The sequence below is a fragment of the Pelobates fuscus genome, chromosome 8 (assembly GCF_036172605.1).
Source record: "Pelobates fuscus isolate aPelFus1 chromosome 8, aPelFus1.pri, whole genome shotgun sequence".
NCBI lineage: Eukaryota > Metazoa > Chordata > Amphibia > Anura > Pelobatidae > Pelobates > Pelobates fuscus.
This window is the reverse complement of record NC_086324.1, coordinates 134,978,308-134,994,436: the sequence shown is the minus strand read 5'-3', so window position 1 is coordinate 134,994,436 and position 16,129 is coordinate 134,978,308. Positions and strand designations below refer to the sequence as shown.

Genomic DNA, 16,129 nt, shown 5'->3' with positions numbered 1-16,129 from the left:
TGACGCGTGCGTTCCACCGAGCAGGAAGTAAGAGGTACAGACTCTAAGCAGCATTCCTGGGAGGATGACGTCAAAAGAAGGCGCCGAATGAAGTGTGTGACAGGCTTGACTGGCTGCTGAAAGGTCGCTTAGTTTCTGGGATGGGGAGAGCCGCAGGGGTCCTGCTCGGGGGGCTCTGCTCAGGCATTAAGAGGCTCCCCAGGGTCCAAGGTATTGGGGAGAGGGACCTAACTAATTCTGTTGTAGTCTGTGCTACAGGGACTGGATGCATGCCTCTCAGGGGTGGACACAATGTAGATCACCAGCTGTTGTAGGACTGCAAATCTCATTATGCTGAGCCAACTTTTAGCATAAGCAAAGCAACATGGGATTGGTAGATCTGCAACAGAGTGTGCTCTACATTCTGGTTCCCCCACCTGCCCTGAAGTACAACAGTTGGCTTGCTGCCACAGGTCTGTTATATAATGTGTCCATCTGTCAACAAGAATGTGATCACTCTTAACATTTTTGTATCCAGGTTTTTGTTTTTTAGTAAGAGCATGTGTTATTGACTCCTGTTTGCTGTTGGTCTGCAAGTGCAAAAAAATATTTTCCCAAGGTCAAAAGTAACATTAAGGGGACACTATAGCCATACAGAGGACTGCATCTCATTGAAGTGGTTTTAGTACAGTGTCCCAGTCCCACTTAGTCCTACAGTGGAAATCATTACAGTTTTTGTAGAAACTGGAATAATTACCTTCAGGAATAAGACAGCCTCTTGTGGCTGTCAATCAGACAGCCACAAGAGGCACTTCCTGGATGCTAGCCTAGATGACACTGGGCATCCTCACGCCGTGCATGAGGGCATCCAGAGTCAGTAAAACCTCCCTAGGAAAGCATTGAAATAGTGGTTTCCTATGGGGAAGCTCTAATGTGCTTAATGTGCATTGATTCGATGCATCTCTATGAGGAAAGTTCAGTGTCTCCATGCAGAGGGTGTAGACACTGAATAGCACTGCCCCAGGAAGCACCTCTAGCAGCCATCTGAGCCACTGGCAGTGTCCCTAGGCTGTAATGTAAACACCGGATTTTCTCTGAAAAGACAATGTTTACTACAAAAAAAACACTTCAACAAAATCACTGTAAATTTTGTCCAACCTGGACAATCACTATCCAGACTGGAGGACATTGACAAAGTGTCAGTTCTTCTATGAATTCTATTCCATGAAACACCAAATTTAAATGTGAATATATGAAAACATGTAAGTGGAGGTGTGAGAGAAATTGGTAAAGAGGGATGTTACGAAGGATTGCTTGACAAAATGAGAAAGCTAAATAGAATTCATATAGTCTGGGAACTTATTTATGGAAGTCATGCTAGGGAGTAGTAATGGAGTTGTCTATTGGAATGAGCTACATTGTGTCAATATTCTACTGTATGTTTTCTGGACAAGTTCTACTGTTAAGGATACATGATCGTAGATTCTATTTTTTTTTTTTCTGTTTACTAAACACATATGAAAACAATGTTTAAGCTTGTTAATTTAGTAGATACACCACGTATGAAAACATGAGTGTATTCAGTTATGCATTTTTTTCATTGGAAGGTATATCCTAAAACAGCTTGCAAAAGTTGCACATCTGCAGCCGTGGCATACCATTCCAGTCTAACTCAGCCCAGACATTCTATGCAGTCACAGATTTCCCAAGGCAGATAAACCCGTTAAGGACCAAACTTCTGGAATAAAAGGGAATCATGACATGTCACACATGTCATGTGTCCTTAAGGGGTTAATGAGAAGTCTTTGCAAGGCAGGTGCTGTGAGCAATTGCTGCCTCTTGACTTTTGCTTCACTGAGCTAAACAACTGGAAGGTCACAGGACTAGTTGTCTGACAGCCAGGGCGGTTTAACAAGGTTAATGTATAAATGTGCCAATTTATATTGAAAGCTTAACTTTTTGTAAATGAAAAGAGGTCACACTCTTCTCAAACTAAAGTCAGAGAAAAGAGTTTGCTGTTTGTTACATAAAAGAGTTCATGTGTCTCTCCGGGCACCATAACAGCTTCATTAAAGTTGTTATGGCACCAGGAGGACCCTGGTGGTTAACTGATGCTCGAAGCAAAAAATAAGCCTTACATTTATAAAACCACATTGAAAAATATAATTTTTTTTTTTTTTCAAGAAGTTCTTCATTCTGAAGAATATCAGGAAGTGGAAGGACAGGGGGCAGAGATATCCGGCACTTAAGCACAGACTTTGGGGTTTACTCAGTAATTTAACCCCCCTAATAATGTATCAGACAAAAAGTACTTGGAATACCGGGAGCTCATACCACTGTGCTGTGAAGTACAAATACATTTGAAGATCAAAGGATAAAACTGAGAATGTGGTAAAGGGGAAAAAAAGCCCCTACTCTAGGACTGAGGACGCTAGACAAGGAACTCCAAATCCTTATGAAGTAATACAAAGAAAAAACAAAAAAATGCCAGAAAAAGCAAGTGCTCCAAATCCAAAAGGAACGGTTTATTCCACAAGATACAAAGGCTCCCGAAAAATAAATCTTCCTTACATGTTTCGGACCATCTGGTGCTTAGTCATAGGAGCTATGCAATTTTGGGCACCTGTTCTAAAAAAGGATATTATGGCACTAGAAAAATTTGAGGAGACGGGCAACAAAATTAATAAAAGGAATGGAACATTTTAGTAATGAGGAAAAGTTAACAACTTTAAACCTCTTTAGTTTATAAAAACAGCGCCTAAGATGGGAGATATCATTATACAAATATTCAGGGCCAATATAAACCATTGTCTGGAAATCTATTTATAAACAGGACTATACATAAGACACAAGGTCATACATTTAGACTGGAAGAAATGAGATTTAGTCTAAAGCAAAGGAAAGTGTTTTTTTTTTTACAGTGAGAACAATAAGGATGTTTAATTTTCTGCCTGAAGAGGTGGTTTTATCAGAGTTTATACAGACATTTAAACAGCAACTGGATGCATACTTGCAAAAACATAATATTCAGGGATATCATATTTAATTTGTGGGGTAGCTGCTTCTTGATCAATTCTGACTGCCATTCTGAGGTCAAGAAGGAGTTTTTCCTAGTTTGTTGCAAAATTGGAAGTGCGTCAAACTGGGGTTTTTACCTTCTTTCAGCAGCAAAAACATGTGAGAAAGGCTGAACTTGATGGACGCAGGTTTCTTTTCTATGTAACTATGGTTATGATACTGGAGCTTTATATGCTATGAATATAATGAGGGTTCTGTATGTGGTATTTTAATGGGCACTGTATCGTATGGACAATAGACTGGCATGCTGCATGACAAAAGAGTATAGTATGCGTGTAGTGGGTGCAGTTTGGTTACACTAAATAATGCATGACTTCTAAATCTGTAAGCTCCTTTTCTCAAAGGACACTTTTGTTTGTGAAGCCCGGCATTGTATTCTTCAGTTCAACGCTCTTTTCCTCTGAGCTGTTTAACAGCGATATGATCAGCCCCTGCGATTGTCACAATGTCACAAACATAAATTCTTGTCCTTTTGTTTTTAAGTTGCTTTATTAAGTCACAAGCTTAAAATCTTTTCCAAAGAACAATATCATTTGTGAAAATGACCTCTTTTTCTCTCTCTCTATATATATATATATGTTTGTTTTTTTCTCCGCAATGTTGGAGCAGGTGCCGGCTTGCAATACTGTTTACAAGTGAACCGCACACCAGTCAGACAATGCAGCTTTGGGAATTCCACTAACGACGATGATGAAAGAGCATTGTTGGATCGGATAATAAGGGTAGATCATGCGGGAGAGTATGGAGCTAATCGTATCTACGCTGGACAAATGGCTGTCCTGGGCAGATCAAGTGCAGGACCCATTATTCAGGTTTGTATTAACATTTTTAAGTGTTGTTTTCTATTCATACTGTGTGCAAAGTGAAGATTGGATTTCCCTCGAGTTAAATATTGCTTACAAACTCTTGACAGTGATGGTGCTTGATAATGTAACAAATCAAGACATACACCGTGGCTCGTTTTATTAATTGGCAATTCAAGTTTTTTTAGTTTCAAACTTTTTTTATTATCATGAGTCGTTCAAATGTAGGGTTCGTAAACAATTCATATGAAGTTAGCCAAAAATAAAATGACGCCTTATCGTATACGACTTTTTTCGTCTAGAGGGACCTTCGAGTTTTCAAATGAGTTTCAAATATACAGTGTTAAAATAATCTTGCATAATTAGTTATTAGACAGTGTTACAAGAGTTAGGAAAACATTGTTTGTATCACTATGGATGTATAAGTCAGGGAAATATAAAGAACATAGTACTTATGAAATGAGCGTGTTGGAATACAAAGGTAGTATGTCCAGAATCCAATATTTTGTGGACAAATGAGAAAATGAAAACCTAATTCTACAAACATTGGATAATCCTTGGTTAATGCAAACATTTAAAGGGACACTCCAGGCACCCAGACCACTTTTGCCCATTGAAGTGGTCTGGGTGCCAACTCCCACTACCCTTAAAGGTCCACTATAGTGCCAGGAAAACAAACTCGCTTTCCTGGCACTATAGTGCCCTGAGGGTGCCCCCACCCTCAGGGACCCCCTCCCGCCGGGCTTAAACTTACCTCTTTCTCCAGCGCCGGGCGGGGAGCTCTCCTCCTCCTCTCCTCCCTCTTCTTCCGTCACCGGCTGAATGCGCATGCGCGGCAAGAGTCGCACGCGCATTTAGCCAGTACATAGGAAAGCATTCTCAATGCTTTCCTATGGACGCTGGTGTCTTCTCACTGTGAAAATCACAGTGAGAAGCGCGGAAACCCTCTAGCGGCTGTCAATGAGACAGCCACTAGAGGCTGGATTAACCCTATTTTTCTCTGAAACTGCTATGTTTATAAAAAAAAAAAGGGTTAAACCTAGCTGGACCTGGCATCCAGACCACTTCATTAAGCTGAAGTGGTCTGGGTGCCTATAGTGGTCCTTTAACCCTGCAGCTGTAAATATTGCAGTTTTCATAAACTGCAATAATTACCTTGCAGGGATAACTCCTCTTCTAGTGGCTGTCTACTAGACAGCCACTAGAGGGCACTTCCTGGTTTTTAGCACAGGTCTGTGCTAGTGCGTCGCTGGACGTACTCACGCTGTGTGAGGACCTCCAGCGTCGCTCAATTTCCAATAGGAAAGCATTGAAAGCATTTTCAATGCTTTCCTATGGAGAGTTCTAATGCGCGCGCGTGGCATTGCCGCACATGCGCATTAGGTCTCCCCCGCCGGCGGCCGCGTATGTGCGATTGGTCTCCCCCGACAGATGACGGGGGAGGACCGTGGGCAGACCCGAAACCACCGCCGAGGGACATCAGCGGGGGTCTCGGGTAAGTCACTGAAGGGGTTTTCAGGGGTGGGAGGGAGAGGGGACCTGCAGTGCCAGGAATACGGTTTGTTTTCCTGGCACTGGAGTGTCCCTTTAAGATTTTCCATATCTGCTGAAAAAGTAGAATTGTAGAATAGCACCGTAAACATTTGTTAACATGTTAATGATTTTCATCTCCATTTTTTTTATTGTCTGTTACAGCATATGTGGGATCAGGAAAAAGATCATTTGAAAAAGTTCAATGAATTAATGGTTGCACATAGAGTTCGACCCACAGTATTGCTGCCATTTTGGAACGTAGCTGGGTTCGCATTAGGTAAGCTTTTTTCATTTCTTTGATATTTCTGTTTGACTGCATAGCAGAAAGCATGAATCATTCTTATCTGTATCTAATTCTAATCACAGGTGCTGCTACTGCCCTGCTAGGAAAGAAGGGGGCAATGGCGTGTACGGTTGCTGTGGAAGCAACAATATCCGACCATTATAACAACCAAATTAGAACTCTGATGGAGAGGGACCCTGAAAAATACAGATCATTACTTGAGGTACTGGAACAGCTTATATTTGGACACCCTGAAACTGTTCATACAATCAGTACGGTGTTTAGAGCTGGGATGCCCGAAAGGTAGATCTCCAGATGGTGTAGAACTACAAATCCCATGATGCTTTGCATGCCTTTAGAATGACAGAGCATCATGAAAGCTGTAGTTTTAAAGCATTTGTACATCTACCGCTGGTTTACAGGAACACCATGAGAACTGTAGACACTACATCCCCATGTAGGGGTTATGCTGCCAGGACTACCCTGGCATTGTCCCACACTAAGATGTCTGGCCATTTTAGTGTGGTTTGATGGTTTACATGGGACCTTTAGCCCCTGCTTCTGGTCTTCTTCTACCAGAGATCTAGTTATTTCTACACCACTAAGTATGGCCCTGCAGGACTGCACTCATTGGCTGAGGGCATTATCTGAATGTTCTCGAACAATGAGTCCAGTCATACATCAGCCAGGCTTTACCCTGCAGTGACATTTGGCTTCTCTTGTGGGAGAAGGACAAAAGCAGTGAGGTTCCTGGAGACACCCAGGTAAAGTACTAAGACTATACCAAAATAGTTTGACTACGTCTCATGGGACAGCACTCTTGGCAACATAACCGCTACAGTGGTTATGGTGTTATAGTGTTATATGTGTTATTCTTGTGTTTTAATGATACATAAAATGCAGGGAAAGGTAAGTAGCCTGCACTCACACTATTGATCACTATGGTATGACTGCAATATGGACCCTGGTTCCCACAGTCCAGTTTCGATACCGAAACGTTGTTAGGTTGAAATGTTGCTTGCTGTGAGACATTAATAAAGTTTGAAGGGTAAAAGGAGCGCCTTTAAGTTTTCATGTCTGAGAACTTTCCAAAGGCACTACACCCTCCTTTTACCCTTCACACCTCTAACTGGACCAGAACAGAGCCACTAGAATCCTACTACTCTTGTATCAATAAAAGTTTGGAGTGCTTTTTCACTACTATGTTTTTTTTTTTGTTTTTTTTTTACTACATTTTGTTTTGAAATATGCTTTAATCATGGCTCACATTTTCATCTCTGCCCACTAGACAATGGCTACTGGGAGTGTAGCCCTGGGAAGTGTACCAATCCTGAAAACAGAAGCTTATTGTAACACTGTCTGCATGGCTCATATCTGTAGTTAGCACCGGGCACTCTCTAGAGTAGTTCAAATTATTCAACAAATTTAATGCATAGCTCGGAGGCAGGCTGATAGATTAATAGCTATTACAAGTTAGCTGATTCGTGTTGATTCCAGGGACTCAAATTCATCACAACAAAATTTAATTTGTTTACTAATTTCTTTGAGGTTTTAAAGCATGTGTTATAGGATTACAGTTTTTTTTTTATATCTGAGTTCCCTGGGTGCCTGCTCCACGTCCATTTCTCCTGCAAGAGAAGCCCGATGTCTCAATAAAGCTAAGCATGGCTTGTCCAGGAGCTGGATCATTCCTGACACAAATAGTACAGCCTTGCATGGCCCTGTTTAACTCTGTAGAGCTAACAGCATTCTCCTAAATGAGAAGACAGGGTGCAGGGTATGCTGCGACAGGCACCTGGCAAGACTCATTGGTCAAATAGTACTGATGTGGTTTAACCACTTACTATGGGACGAGAGTACTCATGGCACCTTAACCACTATAGTGATCTGTAGTGGTTATGGTGTGTGGTGTGTTCCTAAGAAAATATCAAATCATTTTTAACCCCTTAAGGACACATGATGGAAATATTCTGTCATGCTTCCCTTTTATTCCAGAAGTTGTGTTCTTAAGGGGGAAAAGAAAACACTAGACATATAAATAAATTATAACACTAGTCAATTTGCAAATAAACAATTTTTATCTACAATGACCCTTATAAAAATTAAAAAAAAGCCATCATCTACATGCGACCTTTTCGGCAATTCTCTAGAAAAGTCACTGCAACTTTGGCAAAAGAAATAGGACAAAAACATTGTCATTAATGAGCAGGTATGAAAACTTATTAAATAGATTCTCCAGGCATACACCTAAAATAATAAAATCAATTACAGACTTGGTTACAGGTAAGATCTGTCATAGATGAAAAATAAAATGAAATTGTTGGCAGGTTTAACTGATTAAATCTAAAAATGCACTCTCCTCCAAGTCATTGAACATTGAAACGTTCGGGTTCTAAAGTGTCAGGTTTAATTGGCACTAGGCTTCCGTTATCTCCAGCTACTTATTGATCTCTCCTTCTTGTAAATTCATACAAATATTGTCTCTTCCAATAAAATGTCAATCCTTTTATAGTCCTGATTTCAGTGCAAATTCTCCTATTATTCCATCACATTGCTGCTCTCCATTGGCATGTGTGTGTATATATAGGAATTGTTCTTGAATTCTCTTTTTATACGATCAGTAATATGTACACTTTTTTTTTTTTAAACCAGACTTTATATCTACTGCTAATCATTATTTTGTATTACAGACTATAAAGAAATTTCGAGATGAGGAAATGGAGCATCACGATACAGGGCTAGAACAGGATGCAGAGCAGGTACGACAGCTTATCAAAAAAGACAAGTGATTACAGTCTATATTATTTCATGCAATCATCCCTAGTATTTACAATCATTTTACACTTTCCTAGAACAAGCAACTCTTGCACACATGCTATCGGATATCTGTTTTAGTAATCAAAGCATCCATCATACTTCAAAATGACTCATTCTTATAATTGAACCAAATAATGTCCTGTAGCTATATGTAGTGGAATGCGGTATACTACCATAATATTACAAACAATATATGAGCATGATGTACCGTGTACATTGGGCATCAGTGCCTGTGTGACCCATTGCGTATTGTAAGGGCACTGTTTGCTGCAATTAACATGAATACCTTTCCGGCTTGCACCTCATAAATGTGTATCAGCATTGTCGATATGGCGGCATAATAAAAGGGGCTACACAGCGTAGATCTGTGGGTCCCTGCTTACAGAGCATAGGAGCTTTCTCCAAATTTGCATGTAGTCTGATAAGAGGACCAGTGCGGTGGCACAGCTATCACTGTTCTCTCTCTTAGTCATTGCAATATTTTACTAACCAAAAACACCAGGAAACGAGAACAATTTTTATGTGGTTGGATTCAGCATCTTACAGTGATACAGTTAAAGGACCACTAACTATACCCATACTACTTTATTTCAATTAAGTGTTCTGTATGCAGTTGCCCTGTAGTTTTAACCCTGCCATGTAAAACATATGTTTACATTGCAAGGTTAAACATACCTCTATTGGCTGTCGGAAAGACAGGGTCTTTCTCTACAGCGACCTAGGTAAGTGTTGCTGGAAAGCTGTTCATTAGAGCTTTCGATCAGGTTTATGTCAGTTCATGTGGACTTTGTGGGAAGAACATGAATCACAGTTCGATCTATAACATTTAAAACAAACAATTAGTTAATCTTCAGTATCAATGCAGCTAGAATAACCGGTTTTAATAGATCCATGGTGTGCAGCTGTGATAATCACATGTAACCGCTGCAGAATGAATTGAGCTGGCACAGATAATCTATCAAATAAGGTATAATTGTCCTGTCTTCCCTGCAGGCACCAGCCTACTTCATCCTGAAGAACCTCATACAAGTGGGATGTCGAACAGCGGTATATTTATCAGAACGTCTGTGACAAAATCTTACCCGGCTGCAAAGTTTCCTTCAAACAGATGGACTTGGCTTACTCGCTGCAAGATTGAAAGCTTTGGTCAAGAATATTGTCATTGCAGTTCTTCAGATGCACATTAGGTGGCAGTATAATCTGCACATAAATTCAGAACTGCTTTTCTTTGTCTGACCTGCATTAATGTAATGACTGAGCTTTGCAACAGGTACATCGACTTGCCCTAATGTTGTGTGTGTGCATTTAGTGTACAACATTATTGGAGCTGTATTATCTTAAAATCTCACCAGTCATTTAAGACTCTTAAAATTCCTGTTAAAATCAATGAGTACTGCTGTTGTTTGTGAAATCATGAACAGTTATTGTGCCTCTGTTTTACTTGATGTGAAATATTGTAAACAGGATTCAAATTGTTGGTTTTCATAGCAGCTATTTTTATGTTATTGGATCTGAATATATATATATATATATATATATATATATATTAAAGATATTACAGATTATTAAACCAGTGTGTCCTTTGACATTGACGGCAATTCAGAGATATTATTATATTTATTAAAAAGGATTCTAATAATACAAGAAACGAGGCCATTGGCAGAATTCATGTGTGCCTTACGATGTGCACAAAAGTTTTTTCCCATAAATATACCATCTCACCTTGCTATTCCTCATCCTAGAAAAAATAAAAATACATTAAGGAATGTGTTTTTAAGGATTGTTTTTAATATGATAGTTGAACTCCTTAATAGATTAGAAATAGATGAAGTTAAGAAACCCAAATTTGTTGTCAGTGAAAATTAAATGGTTTTCACTTATACTTATATCAAAACCATATTGGTGTCCAACCTTGGCTCCAACTCTTGTTGGAGTACAATTTCCCAATTCTCTGCCAGCCAGTAACTGGCCTGGCAACTGCCAATGGGACAAGGCTGCATTCTGTTTTGCCAGTTTAAGTAATTCTCAGTTTAAGTAACTGCATGTATCCAGCCAAAGATCCCTCTTCTTTGCTTTGCTGAGTGCGTAATCAGATTGCGGTGTTATACATCACAATGACCGTCCTCGCCAGTCATGTATTCACGGTTTCCTTAATAGACGTCAGGTCAGTCAAGGGTACAATCAAAACACCACAACCATTTCAGCAAGCTACAGTGTTTAAGTTTCCAGGATTTTCCTGGTGCCCCCCACCCATTAAAAAGTATGTCAAACCATTTTAGAACAGTTCCACCTATTACCTGGATTCTGCCAGGTACCACTCACACACCGCCTCCTCTCTGCTAATAGCAGCACTTGAAACTCTGACTTAGGAGTTTCCGTTGGTTCTCCTGAGTTAAGCCCTGCAGTGCTGGGAGCGTGGCCAGCAGACCCTGAGTAAGAAGTCAAATTGTTCCAAAACATTTTACCTGCCTGCACTGGTGTGGGGGTGGGAGAATGGCACAAGAGCACTCCTTGCACCATAACCACTGCAGGTTGCTGTATTGGCTATGGAGATTGCAGTGTTTATTTAATGCTCTGATATTGTGGCTTCTAAAGAGGTGCTCCCAAGATCACTTTCAATGACCGTACTCTGGAAGGAAGCACGGGGAGGTTGCAACTGGAGTGACTATTTTTATTTAGAAGAGCAAATGCCCCAACCCCGTAACGTTTCTCCTGCTGCCATGTAGTCAAACAATTACTTTGAACAGTAGTAATGTACACTGATCAGCCACAACATTAAAAGCACTGACAGGTGATGTGAATAACATTGATTATATTGTTACATTGGCACCTGTCAATGGGTGGGATATATTGGGCAGCAATTGAAAAGTCAGTTTAAGTAGAAGTAGAAGACAGGCTTTGTTATGCTGAGGGCTGTGTTCTACTGGATTACCTAGAGATTCTTACGGGTTACATGGTACACCCCTTCATAGTAACTGTGTTCTACAGCACCTTGCCACACTGCAAACATTGTTCAGGAATGGTTTTAAGGAACATGACAAAGAGTTTAAGGTGTCGTCTTGGCTTCCAAATTCTCTAGATCTCAATCCGATTGAGCATCTGTGGGATGTGCTGGAACAATTAATTCAATCCTTGGCGGCCCCACCTTGCAACCTACAGGACTTAAAAGGATCTGCTGCTAATGTCTTGGTGCCAGATACCACAGGATATATTCAGAGGTCTTGTGGAGTCCATGCCTCAATGTTTTGGCAGCACAAGTGGGACCTACACGTTATTAGACAGATGGTTTTAATGTAGTCACATCAACCAATCAATCAAACCCAAAACTAGTCATATAAATCATGCAATTGAACACTCCAAACTTGGTAGTTCGTACATGGAGCAAGTCCATCTTATAGTCTTTGGATATATATACTGCAGAAATAAGATATTTATCTGTACTTGTTAAACTTTAAAAACTGTAATATCACTTTCCTTATAGTAATAGATAGAGTATGTCAGTTGGGCTTTGCACAAATAAAAATGATTTCAATTAGTGATAATAAAGTGCCCTGAGTGTCATTGAATGCTATTTGGGATGTTGATGCCCTCCGATTTACTATGTTAATGATAAGCTCAAATTCAGCATCTTGATCAGCATAGCTTTTAAAAGCTGCAAGGTTTGTGGGAGGGGAGAATTTCAATGAAATTCTAATGCAGTAAAAAGATATCATAAGACTACTAACATCAGGTTTTGTCCGTTTCCCCAGCTGTGGGTTACTCAAAGAAAATTAAAAATTTCAGGTCAAAGTAGTCGTACTAGAAGCATAGCTGACAATTTTTCCAGTTTAGCTATTTTGGCCTTAAATGTAAAATTCACTTTGAGTTCTCACTTTAGATTGTCAGATTGTCCATGGAGGCTTCTGCTGTCTTGTGGGACCCTCAAGACACTTCGTGTTGTACTCTCATATATGCACAATGGATTACAACGTTGATGTGGGATCTTGGCAGGTAAGATTCCAGGAACTAAGGAGGACCCACTGGATGAAGATGGCAGTGGCCACATAGGACAGCTTCAGATATGTAAAACGTACTTACGGAGCAGTCATTATCGGGGGTCTTTGCAAATTATGCACATATAATTGTAACAAAGTATTTAACCAGGAAAGGTAGTTCAGATCACTCTGGTTTACAAGTATGCCCTGGGGATGTTACTTTTGACTAACATTCAGGGGATGTTACTGCCAGGGTTCTCTTTCTCCATGGGCACGCTGGGCAGTTGTCCGGGGGCCCCACAAGTATGGGGCCCTATCGCGCTGCCCAGCCGATGGGAGATCCTTTGATCTCCCCTGCAGGGCCAACGGCGAGCCGGCACTTCGTTAGAGGGGAGAGAGGCAGGAGGACCCGAAGGCAGGAGGAGGGACCTGGGAGTCAGATCACTCCTCCCGTGAGCATGCTGTGTGCAATGGCAACGCTCCACACAACACTCAGCTTGGGAGGAGTGAAGACAGCCTGAAGCCAGAGGAGGATAAAGATCACCTTCGGACCACCAGGGCAGTGTCCCTTCCCCCTCCTTCACAAAAGGTAAGAAAAAAGGTTGGGGGGACTGTACATTTATTATTAAAAAAACAAGAAAACATTTGCTCCATGCACCCCTCACACTCTGCAATACACACCAATCACCCCTCACACAGCACCCCCCTCACACACACAGCACCCCTCACACACAGCACCCCTCATACACAGCACCCCTCATACACACACATACACACAAACACATACACTGCACCCCTCTCTGCAGTCTGTGTGTATTCAGCAGTCTGCTAAATACACACAGGCTGCTGAATTCACACAGCCTGTGTGTGTATTCAGCAGTGTGTGTATTCAGCAGTTTGTGTGTGTGTGTGTTTGTGTATGTATTTTGCAGTCTGTCTTTGTGTACTCTGCAGTGTGTGTGTGTATTCAGCAGTCTGTGTGCATCTATGCAGTGGCATACATACCGGGGTCGCGACTGCGACTGGGCCTGGCCCTGCAACCCGGTATGTACCCAGTGTGGTCAGCCTCTTCTCCTGGGGAGCGCTATCTGCCCAGCTCCCTCGCGTGCCGCGTACTGATGCCGGAGCCGGAGTATGATGTCATCTTACGGCTACGGCATCAGTACGCGGTGTGCGAGGGAGCTGAACAGGGAGCACTCAGGGGAGAGTGCTCCCTCGCGCGCCCGCCAGGCAGCCTGCCCGGTGACCGGCCGCCCAGCAACACCACTGAACCCTCAGTGTGTGTGTGTGTGTGTTAGAGTGTGTGTGTGTAACGAAAATATACCCCAAAACGCAGGATTCAGCTAAACAGAAGACAACCCAGAGGGGAGATACGTCTACCGGACCTTAGAGTGGCCGGACTCGACGTATATAGGAGAAGTACAGAGTCAGGAACAATCCGAGGTCAAGGGCACAAAGAGACAGCGTAAACTAGGACTAGCCAGGGTCTGGTACACAGAAAACAGCAAGCCGGCAAACAGAACAGATAAGGATAAAGAGAGAACGTAGTCAGAAAACAAAGCCAAGGTCAAGTACGAAGGAACACAACTGAACACAACAAGCGCTAAAGGGAACTGAAGCAGAAACCACGATAGGGCAAGGAACTAAGGGAAAAAGGTGAGTATAAATAACTAAACACCTATTTTGATTGGCCCCTGTCATATCCACGCCCCCAAAAGGTAAGTGTATGGGGAGTGTGGTATGACAGGGACCAATGGGAGGCCCTTTCCAATTTAGGCTCCCACTGTCCCTTTAAGAGCGTGCCCGAGACCCGCGGCGCGCTCTTAGAGTCAGGCGGAGTTATGGTAGGGTGTGGAACTGCACTCTATCCCTTTAAGCAGTATGTAGCTGGGTGCAACTCGGACAGTCTCAGTACCAGAGACCAAATGCTGAATAACAAATAGAAGACAGGTCCAGGCACTCCAAGGTACAAGCAAGGCAATTTTATGGAACCCACTCCATCACAACATTTTGACCTACACGGTCTTTGTCACAACTGAACACAACAAGCGCTAAAGGGAACTGAAACAGAAACCACGATAGGGCAAGGAACTAAGGGAAAAAGGTGAGTATAAATAACTAAACACCTATTTTGATTGGCCCCTGTCATATCCACGCCCCCAAAAGGTAAGTGTATGGGGAGTGTGGTATGACAGGGACCAATGGGAGGCCTTTTCCAATTTAGGCTCCCACTGTCCCTTTAAGAGTGCACCCGAGACCCGCGGCACGCTCTTAGAGTCAGGCGGGACACGTGACTGCTTCTCGCGGTCACTGCCCGCCCTCCTGTTCCAGCCGTCGGATGAGCCGCGCGCGGCTCGTGCAGCAGCAGGACCGCGCGCAGCTCGAACAGAGGACCCCGGCCGGCCCCTGGAAAGGGTAAGTACCGCTACAGTGTGTTAGTGTGTGTGTGTGTGTTAGTGTTAGTTTTTGTGTCAGTGAGTGTGTAAGTTTGTGTGCGTCTGTTAGTGAGTCTGTTTGGCATCTGTTAATGAGTGTGTGTTTTGTAAGTGAGTGTGTGTCTGTCAGTAAATGTGTGTGTCTGTTAGCTAGTGTGTATGCGTCTGTTCGTGAGAGTGTGTGTGTGTGTGTCTGTTAGCTAGTATGTATGCGTCTGTTCGTGAGAGAGTGTGTGTGTGTCTGTTAGCTAGTATGTATGCGTCTGTTCGGAAGAATGTGTGTGTGTGTGTATTCAGCACTTACCTTTTTCCAGCGCCAGACTCCCTTGGCGCTGGGGATCCCTCCGCCCCGATCCGCCTCTCAGCTCCGAAAGCGCATGCATGCAACTAGAGGGACCTGCCACCCAGACCACTTCATTGAGCTGATGTGATCTGGGTGTCTGTAGTGGTCCTTTAAGTGTATGTGTATCTGCATGCACTGGCGTACATACCGCGGTCGCAGGGGTCGCAGCCCTGCGACCAGGTGCCCGCCGCCAATTGTTGCGGCCCGGAGCGGGGGGGACCCAAGGATCAATTTTCACATCGGGGCCCCATGGGTTGTGTGTACGCCACTGTATCTATGCATTGCATTTGTTGGAGGTACCAATAAATATAAGCTTAATTTTAGTGATAATTTACATTTTTATTTCTGTTAGTTGTTGTGTAGGCAGGGCCCCAGTGCATTGCTTTGCCCTGGGGCCCATAATGCTGTTAAGATGGCACTGGTTACTGCAAAGACCCCAGACAATGACAGAGCCGGTTTATTTATATGGTGATAGGGCTGGAAACAATAGCCTAGTGAGTAGATTCTGCCAGTTAACCTATAATGGAAAACTTTTTAATAATAGCAGTTCCCAGTTCCCAGCAGTTTAGTGACTTACCCTTAGCCATTTGTGTTGTGTATCATGATATCAGCTGCCATAAAGTACCATTTGTAGGTCTTAGCTTTTCATTTATCGGGGTGTTTATTCTTCACATGTAGCTTTATTAAATAAAGTTCTGCCTGACTTGTTAGATCTCAGGAATAACACTGTTTTATCAGAAAGATTAAACAATTAAACATAAATATAAACACTCGCAAAGTGGAGCTTATGAAAGTATTTGGTTTTGAGACTGTAAAGAATAAATAGTAATAAATATTGGATATGTAATTTATTTTGGGGTGGTGGTCACAAAACAAACCTTTTT

At 42.2% G+C, this 16,129-nt stretch overlaps 1 protein-coding gene across 2 annotated transcripts; it reads left to right on the top strand.

The window, feature by feature from the left end:
* The first annotated feature begins 59 nt into the window (after positions 1 to 59).
* On the top strand, positions 60 to 10,012 carry COQ7 (coenzyme Q7, hydroxylase). Of its 2 annotated transcripts, none has more exons than XM_063428859.1 (6): positions 60 to 210; positions 3,667 to 3,869; positions 5,556 to 5,670; positions 5,760 to 5,899; positions 8,367 to 8,435; positions 9,487 to 10,012. In XM_063428859.1, the coding sequence occupies exons 1-6, from the start codon at positions 141 to 143 to the stop codon at positions 9,562 to 9,564; spliced, it is 675 nt and encodes a 224-aa protein (XP_063284929.1). In that variant the 5' UTR covers positions 60 to 140; the 3' UTR covers positions 9,565 to 10,012. The 2 variants fall into 2 exon arrangements, with proteins under 2 accessions (XP_063284929.1, XP_063284928.1); XM_063428858.1 differs by having other exon boundaries at positions 3,664 to 3,869.
* The last annotated feature ends 6,117 nt before the right edge of the window (positions 10,013 to 16,129 follow it).

Bases quoted from the DNA above. Each gene is read 5' to 3' on its own strand.
- COQ7 (XM_063428858.1), top strand. From the start codon at position 141: ATGGGGAGAGCCGCAGGGGTCCTGCTCGGGGGGCTCTGCTCAGGCATT. The intron at 5,900-8,366 runs GTACTGGAACAG...TTTGTATTACAG, and splicing joins AATACAGATCATTACTTGAG to ACTATAAAGAAATTTCGAGA. The intron at 8,436-9,486 runs GTACGACAGCTT...TCTTCCCTGCAG, and splicing joins TAGAACAGGATGCAGAGCAG to GCACCAGCCTACTTCATCCT.